The sequence below is a fragment of the Hyperoodon ampullatus genome (assembly GCF_949752795.1).
Source record: "Hyperoodon ampullatus genome assembly, chromosome: 3".
Lineage (NCBI taxonomy): Eukaryota > Metazoa > Chordata > Mammalia > Artiodactyla > Ziphiidae > Hyperoodon > Hyperoodon ampullatus.
The window spans coordinates 84,912,931-84,934,828 of record NC_136916.1 but is presented as its reverse complement, the minus strand read 5'-3'; the positions used below and the strand labels follow the sequence as shown (position 1 = coordinate 84,934,828).

General features: G+C 36.5%; 2 protein-coding genes across 2 annotated transcripts in view; one reads left to right on the top strand and one right to left on the bottom strand.

The window, feature by feature from the left end:
• LOC307050997 (ankyrin repeat domain-containing protein 26-like) overlaps positions 1-21,898 on the top strand; it is a gene marked incomplete at its 5' end in the record, with an annotated part of 144,022 nt that overhangs the window by 62,220 nt on the left and 59,904 nt on the right. The window contains 6 exon segments of the mRNA XM_079701311.1: positions 14,886-14,966; positions 15,176-15,226; positions 15,762-15,823; positions 18,889-18,982; positions 21,079-21,177; positions 21,795-21,823. Coding sequence (XP_079557437.1) covers positions 14,886-14,966; positions 15,176-15,226; positions 15,762-15,823; positions 18,889-18,982; positions 21,079-21,177; positions 21,795-21,823 — 416 coding nt within the window.
• LOC307050829 (ATP-dependent zinc metalloprotease YME1L1-like) lies at positions 5,989-14,690 on the bottom strand (the record flags this gene model as incomplete). Its single annotated transcript, XM_079701076.1, has 10 exons — positions 5,989-6,132; positions 7,589-7,675; positions 8,321-8,394; positions 8,487-8,613; positions 9,623-9,774; positions 10,773-10,928; positions 11,787-11,899; positions 13,026-13,088; positions 14,183-14,285; positions 14,561-14,690. The coding sequence occupies 10 exons, from the start codon at positions 14,688-14,690 to the stop codon at positions 5,989-5,991; spliced, it is 1,149 nt and encodes a 382-aa protein (XP_079557202.1).

Sequence of the window (21,898 nt, the reverse complement as noted above, 5' to 3'; positions counted from 1 at the left end):
TGTTCCATTGATCTATGTTTCTGTTTTTCTGCCAGTACCATATTGTCTTGATTACTGTAGCTTTGTAATATAGCCTGACGTCAGGGAGTCTGATTCCTCCAGCTGCGTTTTTTTTCCCTCAAGACTGCTTTGGGTATTCGGGGTCTTTTTTGTCTCCATACAAATTTTAAGATTTTTTGTTCTAGTTCTGTAAAAAATGCCATTGGTAATTTGATAGGAATTGCATTGAATCTGTAGATTGCTTTGGGTAGTATAGTCATTTTCACAATATTGATTCTTCCAATACAAGAACATGGTTTATCTCTCCATCTGTTGGTATCATCTTTAATTTCTTTCATCAGTGTCTTATACTTTTCTGCATACAGATCTTTTGTCTCCCTAGGTAGGTTTATTCCTAGGTATTTTATTCTTTTTGTTGCAATGGTAAATGAGAGTGTTTCCTTAATTTCTCTTTCATATTTTTCATCATTAGTGTATAGGAATGCAAGAGATTTCGGTGCATTAATTTTGTATCCTGCAACTTTACCAAATTCTTTGATTAGCTCTAGTAGTTTTCTGGTGGCATCTTTAGGATTCTCTATGTGTAGTATCAAGTCATCTGCAAACAGTGACAGTTTTACTTCTTCTTTTGCAATTTATATTCCTTTTATTTCTTTTTCTTCTCTGATTGCTGAGGCTAGGACTTCCAAAAGTATGTTGAATAATAGTGGTGAGAGTGGACATCCTTGTCTTGTTCCTGATCTTAGAGGAAATGCTTTCAGTTTTTCACCATTCAGAATGACGTTTGCTGTTGGTTTGTAATATATGACCTTTATTATGTTGAGGTACGTTCCCTCTATGCCCACTTTCTGGAGAGTTTTTATCATAAATTGGTGTTGAATTTTGTTGAAAGCTTTTTCTGCATCTATTGAGATGATCATATGGTTTTTATTCTTCAATTTGTTAATATGGTGTATCACATTGATTGATTTGTGTATATTGAAGAATCCTTGCATCCCTGGGATAAATCCCAGTTGATCATGGTGTATGATCCTTTTAATGCATTGTTGGATTCTGTTTGCTAGTATTTTGTTGAGGATTTTTGCATCTATATTCATCAGTGATATTGGTGTGTAATTTTCTTTTTTTGTCATATCTTTCTCTGGTTTTGGTATCAGGGTGATGGTGGCCTCGTAAAATGTGTATGGGAGTGCTCCTTCCCCTGCAATTTTTTGGAAGAGTTTGAGAAGGATGGGTGTTAGCTCTCCTCTAAATGTTTGATAAAATTCACCTGTGAAGCCCTCTGCTCCTGGACTTTTGTTTGTTGGAAGATTTTTAATCACAGCTTCAATTTCATTACTTGTGATTGGTCTGTTCATATTTTCTGTTTCTCCTGGTTCAGTCTTGGAAGGTTATACCTTTCTAAGAATTTGTCCATTTCTTCCAGGTTGTCCATTTTATTGGCATAGAGTTGCTTGTAGTAGCCTCTTAAGATGCTTTGTCTTTCTGCGGTGTGTGTTGTAACTTCTCCTTTTTCATTTCTAATTTTATTGATTTGAGTCCTCTCCCTCTTTTTCTTGATGAGTCTGGCTAATGGTTTATCAATTTTGTTTATCTTCTCAAAGAACCAGCTTTTAGTTTTATTGATCTTTGCTATTATTTTCTTTGTGTCTATTTCATTTATTTCTGCTCTGATCTTTATGTTTTCTTTCCTTCTGCTAACTTTGGGTTTTGTTTGTTCTTCTTTCTCTAGTTCCTTTAGGTATAAAGTTAGATTACTTATTTGAGATTTTTCTTGTTTCTTGAGGTCAGCTTGTATAGCTATAAACTTCCCTCTTAAGACTGCTTTTGCTGCATCCCATAGGTTTTGGATTGTTGTGTTTTCATTGTCATTTGTCTCTAGGTATTTTTTGATTTCCTCTTTGATTTCTTCAGTGATCTCTTGGTTATTTAGTAATTTACTGTTTAGCCTCCATGTGTTTGTGTATTTTGTGTTTTTCCACTGTAATTCATTTCTAATCTCATAGTGTTGAGGTCAGAAAAGATGCTTGATATGATTTCAATTTTCTTAAATTTACTGAGGCTTGGTTTGTGACCCAAGATGTGATTTATCCTGGAGAATGTTCTGTGCGCACTTGAGAAGAAAGTGTAATCTGCTGTTTTTGGATGGAATGTCCTATAAATATCAATTAAATCTATCTGGCCTATTGTGTCATTTAAAGCTTCTGTTTCCTTATTTATTTACATTTTGGATGATCTGTCCATTGGTGCAAGTGAGGTGTTAAAGTCCCCCACTATTATTGTGTTACTGTTGATTTCCTCTTTTACAGCTGTTAGCCGTTGCCTTATATATTGAGGTGGTCCTATGTTGGGTGCATATATATTTATAATTGTTATATATTCTTCTTGGATTGATCCCTTGATCATTATATAGTGTCCTTCCTTGTCTTTTGTAACATTCTTTATTTTAAGGTCTATTTTATCTGATATGAGTATTGCTACTCCAGCTTTCTTTTGATTTCCATTTGCATGGAATATCTTTTTCCATCCCCTCACTTTCAGTCTGTATGTGTCCCTAGGTCTGAAGTGGGGCTCTTGTAGACAGCATATATATGGGTCTTGTGTTTGTATCCATTCAGCAAGCCTGTGTCTTTTGGTTGGAGCATTTAATCCATTCACGTTTAAGGTAATTATCAATATGTATGTTTCTATGACCATTTTCTTAATTCTTTTGTGTTTGTTTTTTTTCACACTTTAAAAACTTTATTTATATAAAAAAACTCATTTGTTTTTAAAAGCATTAACAAGAGAGAAAGAAAAACAGAAAAGGTATGGAGCAGAAGACATGCCTCTTAGTCGTGTTCGGTGGGAAGGTGGGATTTTTGGTTCTCTGAAATTGAACATTTAGTGTTTTTATAAATGAAAAGGAAAAAACAAACAGCTTTAACTTTAAGTCCCCAAAAGCCCATGGCTGCTCTATTACCCACACCCCCCGACAAAAAGAGCACCAGGAAAAGAGCAGCAGAAGACAAGAGAAATGAAGAGTGTAGCCACATCTGGATGGGGGCGATTTCCCTTGTGCAGTATGCTCTTAGGGTCACAGAGAGGAAAAGTCTCCTTTTTGCCAGAAAAGGAGTGGGACGAAATGTGAAAGGGAAAAGGGGTAAATAAGGAATATTAATGCAGAGGGGAAGGGGGGCGTGGGTTGTGCACTTTTCTCCTACCCCAAAGCCTCAATATATAAAGGAAGGGGGAGGGAGGAGGATAAAGATTTCCAGTTGCATTAAACAGAGCTTTTAGATTAAGGGGAGGAGTAAAAGGCAAATAAGGGAAAGGGTTAAAAAAAAATCAACTGCATAGCAGCTGATTCCTCTAGCCCAACCTGCTAATATACACTAAACTAAAAGGAGGAGGTACAGGGGTGGTGGGGGGTTGGGGACGGGGATATGGACACGACTTCCCTATAACCCCTTCAGAGACGACAATCATTCTGGGCAGCTAAGGAGTAAGAGCCACACCACTCACTCCTCCCACCAATCTCATCTGGAGCTTCATCAGAACAGGATTTTTGCAAAATCCCAACATATACAGTTGAGGAAAACCTTCTGTGGCTAAAATTAGAGGCTATTCCATTTCCCAGTGGAGAGACTGAGGTTCTCTAGGTCACCTCTCCTCTTCTTTCTGCTATTTAGGGCCAAGAAGTAGGTAAGAAAGCAACAAATTTACTACATTTTGACAGAATTAAACTTGTATTATTTTGAAGGAGCCTGTGATTAAGAGTGATAAATGCGTACTGTCATCCCTAGAGCAACTGCTAAGACATAACTCACAATAGGAGGAACAGGGAATTTCCTGTTAGTCCAGTGGTTAGAACTCTGTGCTCTCACTGCCAAGGGCCCGGGTTCAATTCCTGTTGGGGAACTAAGATCCCACAAGCCATGCTGTGCAGCCAAAAAAGAAGAAGAGGAACACAGGGATCTCTTTAGATACGAGAAAAACAGAAAACAAATAGCAAATGGCAGATGTAAAAGCCACTACATAAATATTAAATATGAATGAACTAAACACCCTACTCAAACAACAGAGATTTTCACACTGGATTAAAAAAAAAACAAGATTGGGCTTCCCTGGTGGTGCAGTGGTTGAGAGTCCGCCTGCCGATGCAGGGGACATGGGTTCGTGCCCCGGTCTGGGAAGATCCCACATGCCGCGGCCAGCTGGGCCCGTGAGCCATGGTCACTGAGCCTGCGCGTCCGGAGCCTGTGCTCCGCAATTGGAGAGGCCACAACAACTAGTGGCCCGCGTACCGCCAAAAACAAACAAACAAACAAAAAAAACAAGATCCATATGATAAAGGACTTGTCTTTAGAATATATGATCTCTTACAACACAGAAGACAACAACCCAAAGAGGGGAGGGAGGATTTCAACAGACATTTCTCCAAAGACGATATAAAAATGACCAAAAGCCTAGCAGAGGATGTTCAAAATCACTAGTCCTAGGGAACTGTAAATTAAATCCACAATGAGATTCTACTTCATACCCACTAGATTGGCTTTGTCAAAAAGACAAGACAATAAGAAACACTGTACAAGATATGGAGAAACGGGAACCTTCATACACTGGTAGTTGGAACATTATATAGTTACTTTCAAAACAGTTCATCAGGTTTCTTAAAAAGTTAAACAGAAACTCACCACATCACACAGCAATTTCTAGAAGTCTACCAAGACAAATGAAAACGTGTCCACGCAAAGACATGTATACTCATATGTATATAAACACAGAGAGAAGGGGAGGGAAGAGAGGAGGAAGGGAGAAAGGAAGCAGGGGCAATAAAAAACGGGCAAATGAAAATAACTGGTATATCTGAATCAAGGGTATATGAGAATTCCTGGTATTATTCTGGTAATGTTTCTCTAAGTTTGAAAGTACATCAAAATTTTAAATTACCCAAATAAAGGGCAAGAATATCATGTAGCAAGCTCCCTCTACCAACCTAAACGAAGACCATATACAGCTTACAAGTTACTAGAAAACTGTAGGTAATTTTAATAAAATCACTTCAAGAATATAGTATGGTTGTAAAACCACTACAATGTGCTCTAAAATAATTTTTCTACTGAGTTAAATAAAGTCATCTGTAAATTCTGTAACAACACATTCATATTCACAAAATCTGACTGAAAAATAAACACAACTTTCCATTTCTAACACAGCATAATTCAAAAGTTCACTCTGAATGGGACTGGGTTTTTGGTTTTATTTTGGTTTTAACGCAAAGCATAATTACATAGTTATTCATAATTTGAGGTGTGTTACTTGTTTATTTAACAAAATACTGCTGCTCAGAAATAAACTTCATTTTCAGAGTGACAGTAATGTTAAAAAAAAAAGACCTTGAAAATGCAAGCTGCATTTTAAAAAGCTTATAATAATCATTTAAATTCCGATTGTATCTGTAGGTTCACAATTCTCTACTCTTAGATTTTTTTAAAAAACACTTTATATATGGTCAATCTAGATCATAATTAAGTGCATCTTAATGAAGTTTCCACTGATGTATGTAGAAATATGATTTACCAATAGCCAAATAGCATCATTTCTTTATCAAAGATAAGTGGTACTATCTAGAAATAAAGACAATCCTTCAAGAATTTTATTTTCCTAAGTAAAAATACTTCCCAAGAGCTAAAGGCACAATTTCTATTCACATCTAGCACTGTAACCAACCATAAAATCATTACTTATTTTCAACTTAATAACTGATTGACATTTCTCAAACAAGCTGTTTTCAATCCTGATAGTTCTTTATTTTCTTTAATAAATTGCTGTTTGCAGTAGATGTCCATCATGAGAATAATCAAAATTAGATAAATGTGACAAAAGACTGACAAAGTGTTTCACACCCTTGAGTGATACCAAGAATGGGAGAAAAGTGTTGCAAAATACGACTACTGCAGTGCTACTTATGGTCTTGCAATAAAACCAACAATGCATCAAGAGCTATCATCTCACATGCAATTTCTTCCCCTCAAGAACAATATGAATCTCTTTGACATCCAAAGTCTCATAGGTCAGTAAAGCTTCTGCTAGATTCTTGTGCTCTTTTGCATGAGTCTTCAAGATATGTTTTGCTTGCTCATACGAATCCTGAAATACAAAGCAGATATGTAAGAGGCAGAAACCTTAGGAGAAGCAAAAACCCTAAATGAGATAAAAAGCCTTTATGCACCCTAAAAAAACTATAAAATCTATTGACTTCTAGTTATGAAAGATAAACGCATTTAAAAGCTTGGTTCCCTAAAGATAACTCTTTCATACTTTCAAATGTTACATTTTTAACGTCAAAGTCTGTCATAGAGATAACTGAGGACTACTTAAACAAAAAGCTACTTAAGAAATAAAAGTATACACTGTACTCATCTGCTTTCTAAATAAGGTCTGTGAACACAGAAATCTATTTCTCTTTTCAGTATACGTGCTAAAAGGAAAGGGAGTTTGCTCCTTTTGCCTCTTGAGATTTCACCAATTTACTCAATCTAGAATGGCCAGAAAAGATATAATTTCCATTCTTTTACTCGGTAACACACTCACCTCTCAATACTGTAATACAGTATCATTAGAGGTGATCCCTGACTTCCATACATTTGACTTTTTTTGCAACCCACCTTGAACTTTTCATTTAAATCCTTCAACTCTCTTTCCAAAGGTGAGTCTAAATTAAGTTTATCAGCTTATGAATAATGGCAGTAATAACAGTTCATTTTTGGCAGTGTCATATTTGCCTGTACAATGTTTCTGCCAATATTTTACTAGCGAATTATATTTTTGTCCTTATAAAATTGGGTGGAAAATGTAAAAGTGAATTTACCAACACCAAGAAGCACAGGTCATATAAACACAATACAATTACTAGACATTTTGAATATAACCATGTCCAAGTAAAATAATCAAATTAAAGAAAATACATAAAATATTAGAAATATATCAGCTAAAGAAGAACTGAATATTTAAATCACAATGTAAATTGTTCTGGGCTTCCCTAGTGGCACAGTGGTTAAGAATCCGCCTGCCAATGCAGGGGACACGGGTTCAATCCCTGGTCCTGGAAGATCCCACAAGCTGCGAAGCAACTAAGCCCGCACGCCACAACCACTGAAGCCCCGCACTACAGCCACTGAAGCCCGTGCCCTAGAACCCATGCTCAACAACAAGAGAAGCCACCGCAACGAAGAGCAGCCCCTGCTCGCTGCAACCAGAGAAAGCCCACATGCAGCAACAAAGACCCAATGCAGCCAAAAATAAAATAAATAAATTTATTTAAAAAAAATATATATATATACACATATATGTATATATATATACATATATATATATATATATAAATTGTTCTTAGCCTATGGCCAGAATAAAATAAAGATCCAGTCTATGATCAGGGGTTCCAGTCTATGTCAAAGATCCAGTCTATGACATAGTTAATCATGGCAGCAATGGTGCACCTATTAACTTTATAAAACAGAGGAACTTTAGTTTTTTTGCAAGCACCCAAATATTTAGGCACATTTTGACTAAATAGATAAATAAACATTTAAAAAAAGATCATTACCCTCAGAAGGATTCTGGTTTCCTGTTCAATAGCAGATTGAGTTTCTGGACTCAGTTTCCCTGTATCACTGTAGGTCATAACTCCAAGCTAAAATCAATGAAAAGAAAGAAATCCAACAGAAAAACCTCCAACACCAATGTATGTAACAGAGGAAGTACTATCCTATACATAAGAAAATAAATATCATGGGGGCAAGGAAAAAATACAATATAAAAATGCCCTTGAGGGCAAAAAAACTTCATTATTCTTCTGAAAGTATAATACTAAAAAGTGTGAGCAAGAGGGAAAATTTTAAATCCTAAGTATCGTTCTGAGTACCTTCTTAGAAAACCTTAGCAGCTATTCTAGTCCAGAAATCCACAATTCACAGAGTACTGGAATTGCTTTATGGAGCCACAGTGATAACGTAGGAACGTGAAGTATGTGGAAAGGGCAAAGTAAGCAAGCTCAACAAGAAGGTCTTCGATCTCATATGAATAAAAATGCTAAAGAATTTATATCATCATTTGGTTAATTCATGAAGTAATAACTCTTACTGTTTGAGCAGCTGGAATGGAAAGAGTATGTTACATTTCTCAGAAAATGACATTTAGTTTAGAGTCAGCTTTGTTAAATCCATTTGGAATGAGACAGGGGAAAATCTATCAATTTATAATGAGAATCCTCTCTCACAAAGAGACACTTGGCACATCAATATTTGATACATGAGGAAGGATTAAAATTAGCTATTACCTTTTCACTCATTCCAAATTTGGTGACCATCTGCTTTGCTATTTGGGTTGCATTATCAAAATCACTGGAAGCACCTAAAATTTTGAAATATACATAAAACTCAAGTTAAAAAAAATCTTTAAACCAACAAACACAATTTGAACCAAAGCTATTCTTTACAGCCAACCGGTTGTAATATGATCAGCTCCAAATATAAGTTCCTCTGCCACTCTTCCTCCCATACTGACGTCCATCTGAGCAAGAAGCTGAGCTCTAGTTTCGTTCCGTCGATCATTTTCAGGCAACAGGTACACCTAGACAATTGAAAAACAAAGAAAACATTCAGACACAGTTTTGAAACACTAACATTAATAACCTGAATTATCATTTGTCTCTCGTGACCTTACTTAATACCATGATGCTGAAAGCTCAGCGGCATTTAATAGAGATGGTCATGGTGATTGATGACCAAACCAGCTATGTATAAAACGAGGAAAGCAAAAGTGCAGTTTATAAATAGTAAGTAGTTAATGCTGCAATACAACTGTCTGTCCCTCGTTGCACAAAAATGTTTAAAACGTCTATAGGAACGTCCCTGGTGGTGCAGTGGTTAAGAATCTGCCTGCCAATGCAGGGGACACGGTTCGAGCCCTGGTCTGGGAAGATCCCACATGCCGCGGAGCAACTCAGCCTGTGCGCCACAACTACTGGGCCCGTGCTCTAGAGCCTGCAAGCCACAACCACTGAGCCCATGTACCACAACTACTGAAGCCCGAACGCCTAGAGCCTGTGCTCTGCAACAAGAGAAGCCACCGCAATGAGAAGCCCATGCACCGCAATGAAGAGCAGCCCCCTCTCACTTCCACTAGAGAAAGCCCGCGTGCAGCAAAGAAGAACCAACGCAGCCAAAAATAAAATTTAAAACATAAATAAATAAAAATAAACGTCTATAATTAGAAAGATATGAAAATGAAACTTGTACTCAATGAGAAAAAACTTAGAAAAACTACTGAACGAGTCACTATGATACATAATTTCTTTCGAGGGGAAAAGGGCAACTACATATTTAAGAATTATATTTTGCTGTCATTCCTGAATTACATTTCATAATGTAAATATATTATCTGAAATATTAAGGATATCCTTTATTAGCAGGTAAATTTCACAAGTATGTCTGATTTCAAGACAGTTGAGGAAGTTAAAGAAGAAAGCATGAACACACCTAGGAAGTAGCTGAATTTTCTTTTGAAATGTTTTCATCAGCAATTTCCTACATAAGCTCCTGGGGAGCACTATTTGAAAGAAAAGAAAAACTAAAGATACATGTCCAAGTGTTGGCCCTCGTGGCATGATTGTAGCTTTGTTGATAGGCATAGCATCTTTAGTGTAATATGCAATAATAGCGTGACCAGATTCATGATACGCTGTGATTGTTTTGTTTTTGTTATCAATTTCCACACTTCTACGCTCAGGCCCTAAGAATAAAAATTTACTTAAGTAAAATACTCCATTAAGAAGGTATATTTAAATGAATGAAGCTCCTTTGCCTCAAAGTCATTCTTAGAGTCATATGATTTAATATCATTAATAAATATTTTAAAAGTTTGAAAGTTTAAAAAATGAGTAGATTCCACTCTACAACCCATGTAAACCATAATTTGTCAACTGAAAACCAAACTGTAAAAACTATCATCTTAATCCTTATATCAAAAGGAAAAGCTTTATTCTATTTCTAGAAAATAAACTTCTAATTTAACAGGAATATCATAACTAACCTGTTTTGAAGGCAATTCAAGATTTAAAATAAAAATTAAATTCTGAAAAACAGTAAGATTAACTATTCTTTTATCAGCAATATCAGACAAGAGGAAAGACATGGACACTCATGCCCCCCAAAGAGTGTAATATAAGTTATAATGTATTTGTTCTGTAACAGGCCAAACTGTGTTGCTCTGTTAGAGTATATATTTGCATGTTTCTATACCTTTCTTTTTTATAAACTTTCTCTCAAAATTAAGATTTTTTTCTTGGACTTCCCCGGTGGCGCAGTGGTTAAGAATCCGCCTGCCAATGCAGGGGACACGGGTTCGAGCTCTGGTCCAAGAAGACTCCACATGCCACGGAGCAACTAAGCCCATGTGCCACAGCTACTGATCCTGAGTTCTAGAGCCCATAAGCCACAACTACTGAAGCCCACGCACCTAGAGCCCATGTTCCACAAGAAGAGAAGCCACCACAATGAGAAGCCCATGCACCGCAATGAAGAGTAGCCCCCGCTCGCCGCAACTAGAGAAAGCCCGCATGCAGCAACGAAGACCCAATGCAGCCAATAAATAAATAAATAAAATGTTTTTTAAAAAGAGTGAATTACCACCAAACCAAAAATTATCAAGTGGCAATTTAAAAAAAAAAGAATTTTTTCTCTAACATAATGAACAGTATAAGATAGGGAAAAAAAAAAAAGAAAACCTACCCATTAGGATTTTATCTTTGGAAAACTCTAGTTCCTTCATGGTTACCACTTCTTTTCCATCAACAGCTGCCTTTAAAGCAGCTTGGTTCACAAGATTCTCCAACTCTGCTCCAGAAAAGCCAACAGTACCTCGAGCTATGATTTCTGGATCAACAGCTATATGCAGACAGGACACAATATTAAAATTTCAGAAGAGCTAATAAAAAGCTCTTCATAAAGAACTCACATTGCAAATGAAAAAAGAAGATAGCCATCATGAGCTGTAATTTTACAAAAGCTTACTTCACTAAATTCTAAGGGGAAAAGCCAAAACTGCTAGTAAACACACCATTAAAATTGTCATTGGGACAAATCACAAAAGTTCTTATATTTAAATAACTTTGTGATAAACAGAGAAAGGTAGAGTTGCCAGATAACGATTTACAAACCTTTAATTATGGCCTAACCACAAACTGAAAAAGCACATTCATAGACATTTTGTTTTCAGAATTTCATCTTGAAATAACTTTGGACATAAAAGCCCCCCTTATTATCGGAAACATATTTGGTTTTAAGAATTGATTCAGATATCTTTGAAAATACTGCAGCTTTAATAGCTGCTTTTATTACTCAGGTAGTTCCATAATATTTCCATGTGTTTTGTTTTATAGTCTGCTTCCCCTCTTTTGGCCCCAAAGTGACTATATCATGAGGTACTATGCTCATAATATACAGGTGCTTTTTATATTATTTTATATTTTACATTCATCTAAAGAAACATTAATACATAGATTTCATCAAGTATTATCTAAGTACTCAAAAGAAAACTTTCTTTAGAATCGGGATTCAAAATGACATAATCTCTGGACACACGTTCATTGAGAAATGGACTTTATGGACAAACAAGAGGAGAGAAAAATAGACATTTAAAGGAATTTGTCTTTTAAGACATCCTGAGTAAGGACCACAAACAGGGTGGATTGATATATTACCATTTTATGGAGATAATGTCTGTATCGTCGAATTAAGACTTACACTGATCAAACTTTATTTTATTGAGATACCACTTCAAGATTTCTGTTCGACCTTTTACATCTGGCCTGGGAACTGTAACCTGCATGTCAAAACAACCAGGACGTATTAAGGCACTAAAGGGAGAATACAAAAAGAAAATATAAATTAATAAGCTGACTGTGCTGAAGGTCAAGTTAAACAGGACTGACATCCTAAAGAGAAGATGGAAAGACAATGGCAACCAATATTTATTTTGAACATAAATATTCAGATTAGTTCCTTATAAAACGTGGCTCAAAGAACAGTTTCAATAACCAGAAGGCAGAACAAAGGTTCATATAGATAAATGTGTGCATCTAGATAGCATACAACCCTTCAGAGACAAAGACATGCAAGTCAGCCAGTCAAGGAACAAATAATTCTACAGCAATCTATTATGAGAGCTGCACATCCATCTTACTGCTATTAAGTACAAAATGTTAAACTAGAGTCTTAGGCAAGAACCAACTATTAGATCAAATGAAAGTATGAATAATTTCTATATAATAAAACCAATAAAAATTTTAAACTATAGTAAATTTTATTCTAAAAATCCTCTCTACCCCCCACCCAAAAGCTTTGTGATGTTTAAGTTGTGAGAAGATTCTTTTAGCAGCTTTACTGAGATACAATTTTCATATCATAGAATTTGAAGTCGAAAACCCAGTGTTGTTTTTTTTTTTAACATCATTATTGGAGTATAATTTGCTTTACAATGTTGTGTTATTTTCTGCTGTATAACAAAGTGAATCAGTTATACATATACATATATCCCCATATCCCCTCCCTCTTGCATCTCCCTCCCTGCCACCCTCCCTATCCCACCCCTCTAGGTGGTCACAAAGCACCGAGCTGATCTCCCTGTGCTCTGCTGCTGCTTCCCACTAGCTATCTATTTTACGTTTGGTAGTGTAACCCAGTGGTTTTTAATATATTCAGAGTTGCCCAACCATCACCACAATCTAATTTTAGAGAATTTTTACCCCCTCCCTCTCTTCTCCAGCTGAAAGAAACCCCAAATCTACTGGCAGTTATTCCCCATTTTCCCTAACCTCTGGCAACCACTAAATTCCTTTCTGTTGCTATGGATCTGCTTATTCTAGACATTTCATACAAAAGCAATCATATAATATGTGATGTTTTGTGATGGGTTTCCTTCACTTAGCACAATATTTTTAAAGTTCATCACTATTCTAGAATATATCACAAAAATTTGAATACTTATCTAATGCCTCAGGGAAGTTTGTGGCTCCTATGATGATAACTCCTTCGTTGGGCTTAAAACTATTATAAAAAAAAAGGACCTTTTCATTGAAAATTAAAACAGCACACATGTAGAAATGTTCTATGCAAAACTGTTTATCGTTAATCTTACTAACAGCAAAGAAAAGGGATTGATCTTTTTAATGCCCAAAATGATAAGGCATCTCTAATTGTTTTCTTAAAATGCCAGTGCACTTCAATAAAAGTGTTAATAATAAATCACCAAGTCATCTGTGGTTACATACCTTCATAATAATTTTTCTAGTTAGGAAGAGATGACCTGACACAAAAAGCTTGAGTCCCCGACTAATTTTTGAAAAACATTTTCAAGTTTACCAATTCAAATTATTTGCTCCTACACTTCCAGAATGTCTTATATGACTTTAAGAAACAATTTTTTGATCTACAGCAACACTCAAAATAGGGTTTTATATTTCTTTCGTACATCATAGTAGTACTTAAAAATGCCTTATAATTCCATAATCACATAAACATTCTCTTCTACAATTTAAAACTTGTCTTTTCAGATTAATTTTTGAAACGGAGTGTTCTTGTAGTCTCTTGAGTTGGTGTTTTACAATTAAATCTTTTCATTAAACTTAAAAATGCTTATTGCTATAATATCCAGGAAATGAATATTTGCACATATTCGTGAAAGAGTATATTTTATATCCTTAAACAAATGTTGCAATATATAATCGAATAATTGAATCTCATAGTTTTCTTCCCCAGTCTTGTTTATATTTTCAAAAGTTCAGAATTCTGCATAGGTTTGCATCATTTAATTATACCAGGTTAGTATATTTTAGAGATATCTATCTTAACATCATATGCTTTTCCTGAATAAGTTTATCTATTACTAATCCAAATGCATTTATCCAAATCTTTCTTCTAAGTCCCCTGGGTGCCTCAAATTTGTTATGCCCCAAACTGAAGACATTGTCCTGATGCTTTCCTCTTTCCTGACTCTTTGTAAGCTACTCTGTCATCTGTCTTCCCCATCCTAGTAGATAACATCACTGAAATACCAAAGCAGGAAAAATCTTGGATTCCATCCCTCCCTGAAATCACCATATCCTGTTGCTCATCAAGTTCAGTATTTTCTACCTGCTTACCATTTTTCATTTCCTATTACTTTCTCACTTATAATTTTGAAATGCTCTTTTCTAGTTTTGCTCCCCTGATGTTCATCTTTACGTTGCTGCCAGAGTGACCTTTCTAAAATACATTTATGAAGATGTAACACCTCTACTTATGTAGTGGATCCCCATCACATGAAGGAGAAAGTTCATGTTCTAGGAGGACACTTGCTTTTTTTGGTTTGGCTCTGATCCTCCAGTTTTGTCTCTCCATACCATTCCCGGTAACTGTGTTCTAGTTTTCCACGTGACTTGTTATGTTGTTTCACGCCTCGTCCTTTTGCTCAGGCTGCCTTTTCTAGAATCCCCTTCACATCCCCGCTCTACACTGTGTGTGTCTTTTAAGACACAGACCTGTCTTTGCAGCATTTCCTGAGCTACCCAGATACAGCTGACTCCTCTTTCCCGTGTGCCCTTCCTGTACTCTGGTCACATCAGCTGTAGAGATTTTGAATGATACTTTGCTGTTCTTACTTGTTTTCATGTAGCTCTACTTCTCCTGGAATACAGAGCAGAATCGGTCTTCTATTTATATTTCCAGCTTTTCTCCCAGGATAGTGCCTATGATTTGACAGATCCAGTAAATGTTTGTGGTCTTACTGATTGATTGAATGACCAAATGAATGAATATGATGTTTTCTGGAATGAGGTGTTTGTTTTGTTATGTTTTTATAAGAAGGAGCAACAAATCCAGAAACTGAGGAAAAAGAAAATGATACTGATATTGAACGTGCTCCACAGGAGCAAACAGATCATAACAATTTGACTTCATTTTTTTTTTTTTTTCGGTACGCAGGCCTCTCACTGTTATGGCCTCTCCCGTTGCGGAGCACAGGCTCCGGACGCGCAGGCTCAGCGGCCACGGCTCACGGGCCCAGCAGCTCTGCGGCATGTGGGATCTTCCCGGACCGGGGCACGAACCCGTGTCCCCTGCATCGGCAGGCAGACTCTCAACCACTGCGCCACTAGGGAAGCCCAATTTGACTTCTTTTGATGGAGCTCAGAAAAATAATAGGAGTGGTAATTTAGTGAATATTTATGAATTTTTTTCTATGCTTAAAGGCTAGTCTAAAAACATCTAAAGTATGTAGATCCAGATATATTGTCCATTTCTTTCCTTTTTTTTTTTTTTTTTTTGCGGTACGCGGGCCTCTCACTGCTGTGGCCTCTCCCGTTGTGGAGCACAGGCTCCGGACGCGCAGGCCCAGCGGCCACGGCTCACGGGCCCAGCCGCTCTGCGGCATGTGGGATCTTCCCGTACCAGGGCACGAATCCGTATCCCCTGCATCGGCAGGCGGACCCTCAACCACTGCACCACCAGTGAAACCCTTTTTTTTTTTTCCATTTCTTTTAAAGTATATTTCTTTTGCTCCGTTTCTTCGGAAGTATCCCAACTACTACCAATTTTTTCTTCCTGAAAATGCCTCAACCCTCTGAAATTCTTTTCTGCTACTTTATTTTATTTAAATATTTGTGGATGGAGATAGACATATATGTATTTAAAATTCATAGTAGTAAATGTTCTCATTAATGTATCTGTGGCTGCATTTTACAGATATGATTTCAGCATTAGGATTAGGAGAAGAGGAAGGTATAGAATCACCTTGGGATTCTGAGGTACTGTCTTCTATTATTATTTTTTTTTTATTTTAAAATATAAGCACTGAGTGATGTTAAAACATAAAAGGGGGGGGTGCTTTGACTTTACTTTCTCACCTTTGCATTTGCCCATCAAAATTTTTCCTTACATTTTTAACCTGTAATTAATTAAATAATTGTGTGCTAAGTATAATAACTACCACATAGTGCACTTTTGTTAATTTGCAAGATTCACCTAATGAAACCAGTGTAGCACAGAGCAAAAACCAAGGCTTAGAAGTCATAAGGAATCAGTTTGGGTTCTGAAGTTAAATTTATCTAAAAACTGAAGCATTATTCCAGGTCAGCCTATGGCCAAATGTATGTTTCTTTTTTCTTTTCTTTTTTTAAAAAATTTTTGTTGGAGTATAGTTGATTTACAATGTTGTGTTACTTTCAGATATACAGCAAAGTGAATCAGTTATACATATATCCACTCTTTTTTCGATTCCTTCCCCATATAGGCCATTACAGAGTATTCAGTAGAGTTCTCTGTGCTATACAGTAGGTCCTTATTATTGATCTATTTTATATATAGTAGGGTGTATCTGTCAGTCCCAGTCTCCCAAGCAAATGTATGTTTCTTTGGTACATATGGATGTGTAAAACTCCTAGTGAGGTTCAGAGAGAAACAGGTTGAAATGTAGTTTTTTACCACTTAGACCTGAAAAAGATAGTGCCTGAGACTTGAAAGTATTATTACATTTGGATTTTCAAATAGATCTGCAAGGAACGTTTCAAGGGAAGCAAAAGAATGGGGAATAATAAGTATGTGGCGTTATAATAACAACAGTTTGGTTTAGCGATGTTTTAATAAGTACACACCATTTTGGATAAACTAGTGTGCGTTGAGTACTTTTATGGCAGCCATACTTGAAGTAACATAAATATAAAGTAATGATGACCTGTTGTAAGGTGACAGCTATGGAAAGAGATAAGAAGGGCCTGATCTGTTAGATATAGGCAGCTGCTGCAGTGATACAGCACTGTGTTTAAAGTCAAAAGACATGGTAGCATCCTGGTTCTGTCACTACCTGTGGGATCTCGGAAAAACTTGTCTACCCTGGTTGAGCGTCAGTGACGTCCTTCGTAAAAGTGGTACTGGTACCCACTTCTCAGGTAGGTGTAGGGAACAGATGTGGTAACAGCTGTGAACACACCTTGTAAACTGTAAAGGGTGCTATAGAAATGTAAGACAAAAATGATCACAGTGCATGGACATATATACACTACCAAACGTAAGGTAGATAGATAGTGGGAAGCAGCCGCAGAGCACAGGGAGATCAGCTCGGTGCTTTGTGACTGCCTGGAGGGGTGGGATGGGGAGGGTGGGAGGGAGGGAGATGAATGAGGGAAGGGATGTGGGAACAGATGTATATGTATGACTGATTCACTTTGTTATAAAGCAGAAACTAATAAAAAAATGATCACAGTGGCAATTAGTGACTCACTAAATGCTGGGGCACTTTTTTAAAACCTGAAGGACAATAAAATGACAGTAGTGTTAAGAATAGGAAAATTAGAACGGGCATGTGGATTTCTAGCTTGGGGTATGTTAAGTTTCTATACACTGTTATCGGAGATCTCCTATAGGTATCAAGTGCTTTGGTACTTGAGGTCCTCTCGACATTTTAAATGTTTTGATCTTAAATAAATTCCTGTTATTGAATACCAACTATGTACTTGGCAGTTAGACACTGACTGTACCAATTGAGGGGTTAGGCTATAGTGGTGGGAACATAAAACCAAACAGGAATCCTTTATACGTCACTATTAAGTCCTTCATGTAAAGAAAATGGAAAGAGCTTCCCTGGTGGTGCAGTGGTTGAGAGTCCACCTGCCGATGCAGGGGATACAGGTTCGTTCCCCTGTCCTGGGAAGATCCCACGTACCGCAGAGCGGCTGGGCTCGTGAGCCATGGCCGCTGAGCCTGCGCGTCCGGAGCCTGTGCTCCTCAACGGGAGAGGCCACAACAGTGAGAGGCAAAGAAAATGGAGAATATTAAGTTAGACAACATTGAGAGAGTTTGTAGTTAGGATGGGGATGGGAATGGGAGTGGAATTTAGGTAGTCAGAAAAGATCTGCATGTGAGAAAAGCTACCAAGAGGAGGATGGGAAGGAGCCAGTCACGTGAGGGTCCAGGGGAGGGACATTCTGGACAGAGAGAACAGTGGATCCCATCTGTTCGTCATTACACTCTCGCATCTTGGAATGACCAGGAAACAGGAAGTGGGGTAACTGTCCTTACAATCACTTTTATCATTGTTGTTGTATGTAGAAAATAAAATGTGCATAAGAAAAGCTTGGCACATTTAGATGATTAATAAATAAAAGTTCTTATTCTTCCCTTATTAAAGCTTGTTGTACTTTTTTGAAGAGTTGCATAACTATATTTAAATTTTCTGCTATTATTTAAACATAAAAGTTTTTCTTACTACTTCGCTATTTTATTCAACTATTTTTCCTATCAATAAAAATTTTATCAAATAACAGATTCTTATAAGCCCTTGTTTACCTAAATGAAGCAGCTTCTACAGTGTTCTGTTTATGCTCAACATGACATACTTCATGGTTTCTTTTCATGCCAAGTATATTAATTTAATACTAAAAAATTTCTGTCTTTAGAAATATTTTAAATTTATAGCAAGTGTACTTATTAAAGCATTTATTTAAACACATATTTTTAAAAAATACTCTCTTCTTTTGACAAGGAATGTAAAGTAGAGTTAGGTGTTTTGAAGTTAATTCTTTGCTGAAATGTGCCTGTAAGTCAGGCACATTTTTTGTCTGTGAAAATAATTCCTCTGGCTTTCCATGCTCAGTTTACAGAGTCAGTAGCCAAATGAGGATAAATGATAGACTTGATCTAGAGAGTGTATATGAAGTTTTCTATTTAAATGTTTGGGTTTTCAATGCATGCTTCTCTTATTTTTAAATCTAATTGCTTGTAAAGTAGGAAATTTTTAAAAAGTAGGGTATTTTCCGCTATTAGAAGGGGATTAGGAAAGCTTTATGCAACTCATTATTAATATCAATTTTAACAGAGTATCTCTGAGAGTCTTCCAGAGAAGTATGTTGATCATTTATCTGGAGCTGCAGGTCAAAGAGGAAAAAATATATTAAATGGACAAGTAGAAGGTAAGAACTATATTTTTATGAAAAAGTCATTTGACAGCATGTTGATTTAAAATGGGAATTCTGATATATTCTAATAGCCAAAGAAAATCACCTGTCGGTTAAGAGGAAGAATCATTCCTCACACTGATTTCAAGTTGAACTGAGCCTGTCTCATTCTGGAAAAGAAGCGCTGTATCAGAAGAACTAAGCAGCTACATCTTTTTTTCTTGTCAAAAATCCATCAGCAGTTTTTAGGCAGTTTTTATTTGGCCAAAAAGCAGTGCTTGAATACTTAACTGTGTGCTGTGTTCTATTTAAGCTCTGAGTGTCCAGATGTTCTTTTGTAGACAACATGCCATGATATAATCATCCATCTCCATGTCTGTTACCAAGTTTCACTGTGAAGTGTGCCACCCTTTTGAGGTGGTCCTCAAAGACACAGTTTGCTTGTTGTTTAACCAAGTGTCCTAAAGCATGTACCTGAAGTTATATCATTTTTTATTCTAAAAAGCTATGCAGCTTATATTCTGAAAACTATTAAAAAACATAACACTGTTGATGTAAAAAAAAAAAAAAAGAAAATCACCTGTCAAATGCATAGTGAGGAAAAAGACGAGAAAAGGAGGGAAGCTGTGTATCTTATCTGGTGTCAGCCACAGATTAAAGTGAGAGTCCCCTTTAAGGAGCTAAATTATTAGTTCCGTTTCAAGGTACTCTACAACCTAAGGAAAGTCGGGAAATGAGGAAGAGGAAAGAAGGACTAAAGAATGAAAGAGGCAGAGGTTACAGGGAGTAAATGAAGGAAAAGGAAGCAGGGGTCTGTGGAGGACGGGGGCAAAGTAAAATAGGTCTTTAGAAAAGGGAAGAGCAGAGTATTTGAAACGTGAGACAAATTTGAAGTGAGCTTCCAGCACCGAAACTTGTCAGAGACGAACAGCAAAGCTTTCCCACTCTTACTGTGGGAATGTAGAAGCAGACTCATAGATCAGAGTTTCTCAAATTTTAATTAGTCCCCTGGGGACCTTGTGAAAAGTGCACATGCTGAGCAGCAGGTCTGGGATTGTGCATTTCTGACAAGCTCTCAGAGTAGCAAGGGTGTAGGCTTGCATTGAGAGAACTCTGGAAGAAGAGCCACTGGATAGTTCAAGACAGAACAGGGTCAAGGAAAAGCATTATTTTGTTTTTCTTTCTGAGTGTGTTTATATCATTTTTTATACCAATGCTTCCATATTTCATATTTAAATATTCCATATTTAAGAGGGTAGCAAAGCGTTGAAGTAGAACTTATAGATGTAAGGTGCCACTGCTAAGCAAAGAGGAAAAAAGAAGTGGTGGGGATGATCCATAAAAAGAATGTCAAAGGGGAAGAATTAAGACCACAGATCCAGAGACTACCTTTGAAGAGGAAAGAATATAGTGAAAGGAAAGAGGGGGGAAAGTAGTGTGTTAGGGAGGTGATTGTGGAGGTGATGAGGAAACTTGAGAGAACTCTCGTTAGATGACTTCAGTGTATTTACACTGAAACAAGGTTAGGTCATTGCTGCTCCAGAGAATACTGGAAGCAGGAGTGGGTGCTAGAATTGAGGTAAACCCCAGCTCCTCCTTGTAACTATCAGGCATCAAAGATATATGTTGTGTTGGTATGTGTTATTCAAATGAGATTAATTTGAATATGGAAGCATTGGTTGTTTTTTTTTTTTTAAAGATAGGTTTTTTTTTTGTATTTTTTTTTTTTTTTGGCCGCTTGGCTTGGCATGTGGGATCTTAATTTCCCCAACCAGGGATTGAACCCATGCCCCCTGCAGTAGAAGCATGGGGTCTTCACCACTGGACCACCAGGGGAGTCCCTAAGATAGCTAATTTTTTGATGATAATTGTTTCACAAAAATCCTCTTAAACATTAGCATGATATACTGAACCAAACTAATTTTGGAAACAAAAGAAATTAATAGGGTTCATTCCCTAAATGTTAAAATTGTTATTTTCAGTAAATACTACACTGATTTTGAAATATGAAAGATTTTTAATATCTAATAATTCTGTGGCAGTAAAATTTACTTTTTCCTTTTTGATAATCGTACTTCGATATTGAAAACTTATAATACCTTATTTCTTAGATGTGCCTTATATACCTTCTTGCATGAGTGGATCGAGAAACTTTAAGATGACTAAACTAGAGGATCCAAGAAATGTAGGCATACCAGTAGCCCACATGGGTATGTAAAAAAATGAATATTTTTATGAACTATTATTCTAAAAGTGTATATCCAAGCTGATCAGTTCATAACACTTTCTCTGATGAGAAATGAATTATACATTCAACTGAGCTGTCATCCCAACTGTGCACTTCCTAAATTACAGGACAAATTGAAGAACATGATAAATACTTGTAGTATAATGGTGTAAATGATGCTGCTGTATTGCATTCAAGATATGCTGTTGCATTTTACCATCAGCTTTCACATTTACCTTCTCGGGGTCATGATTTGTTCCTCTGATTAAAGATCACTTTTCTCCTCATCAATCAGCATGTTCACATTGGTACATGTGCATTTTTCTATTTTATAAAGGCTTTTGGAACATAATCTTACTTTTGAAATCTTAACTGCATGTTTTGTTAAACCTGTACTCCTATTTTTTCTTCAGTATCTATAGTGGATTCATATGTCTGTCTTGTTGCAGTCCTAACTTCCCCCAAGAAACAAAACACCAAAACCTAAAGTATTCACTGCCAAGGCCAAGCATGAGGATTCTGCTCAGTACTAACTGCATGAATATATAGTTGGCTTTCATAGTTACGTGTAATTGATTCTATGTCCTTTTTGCCTTTTAGATTCTCCTGAAAAATATCCTCACTTGAAGGTAAAAACTTATATTTTTGTCTTGAATTATTAACTACAGATTGTATCAAATGTAGATTATTTATTAATCAACTTG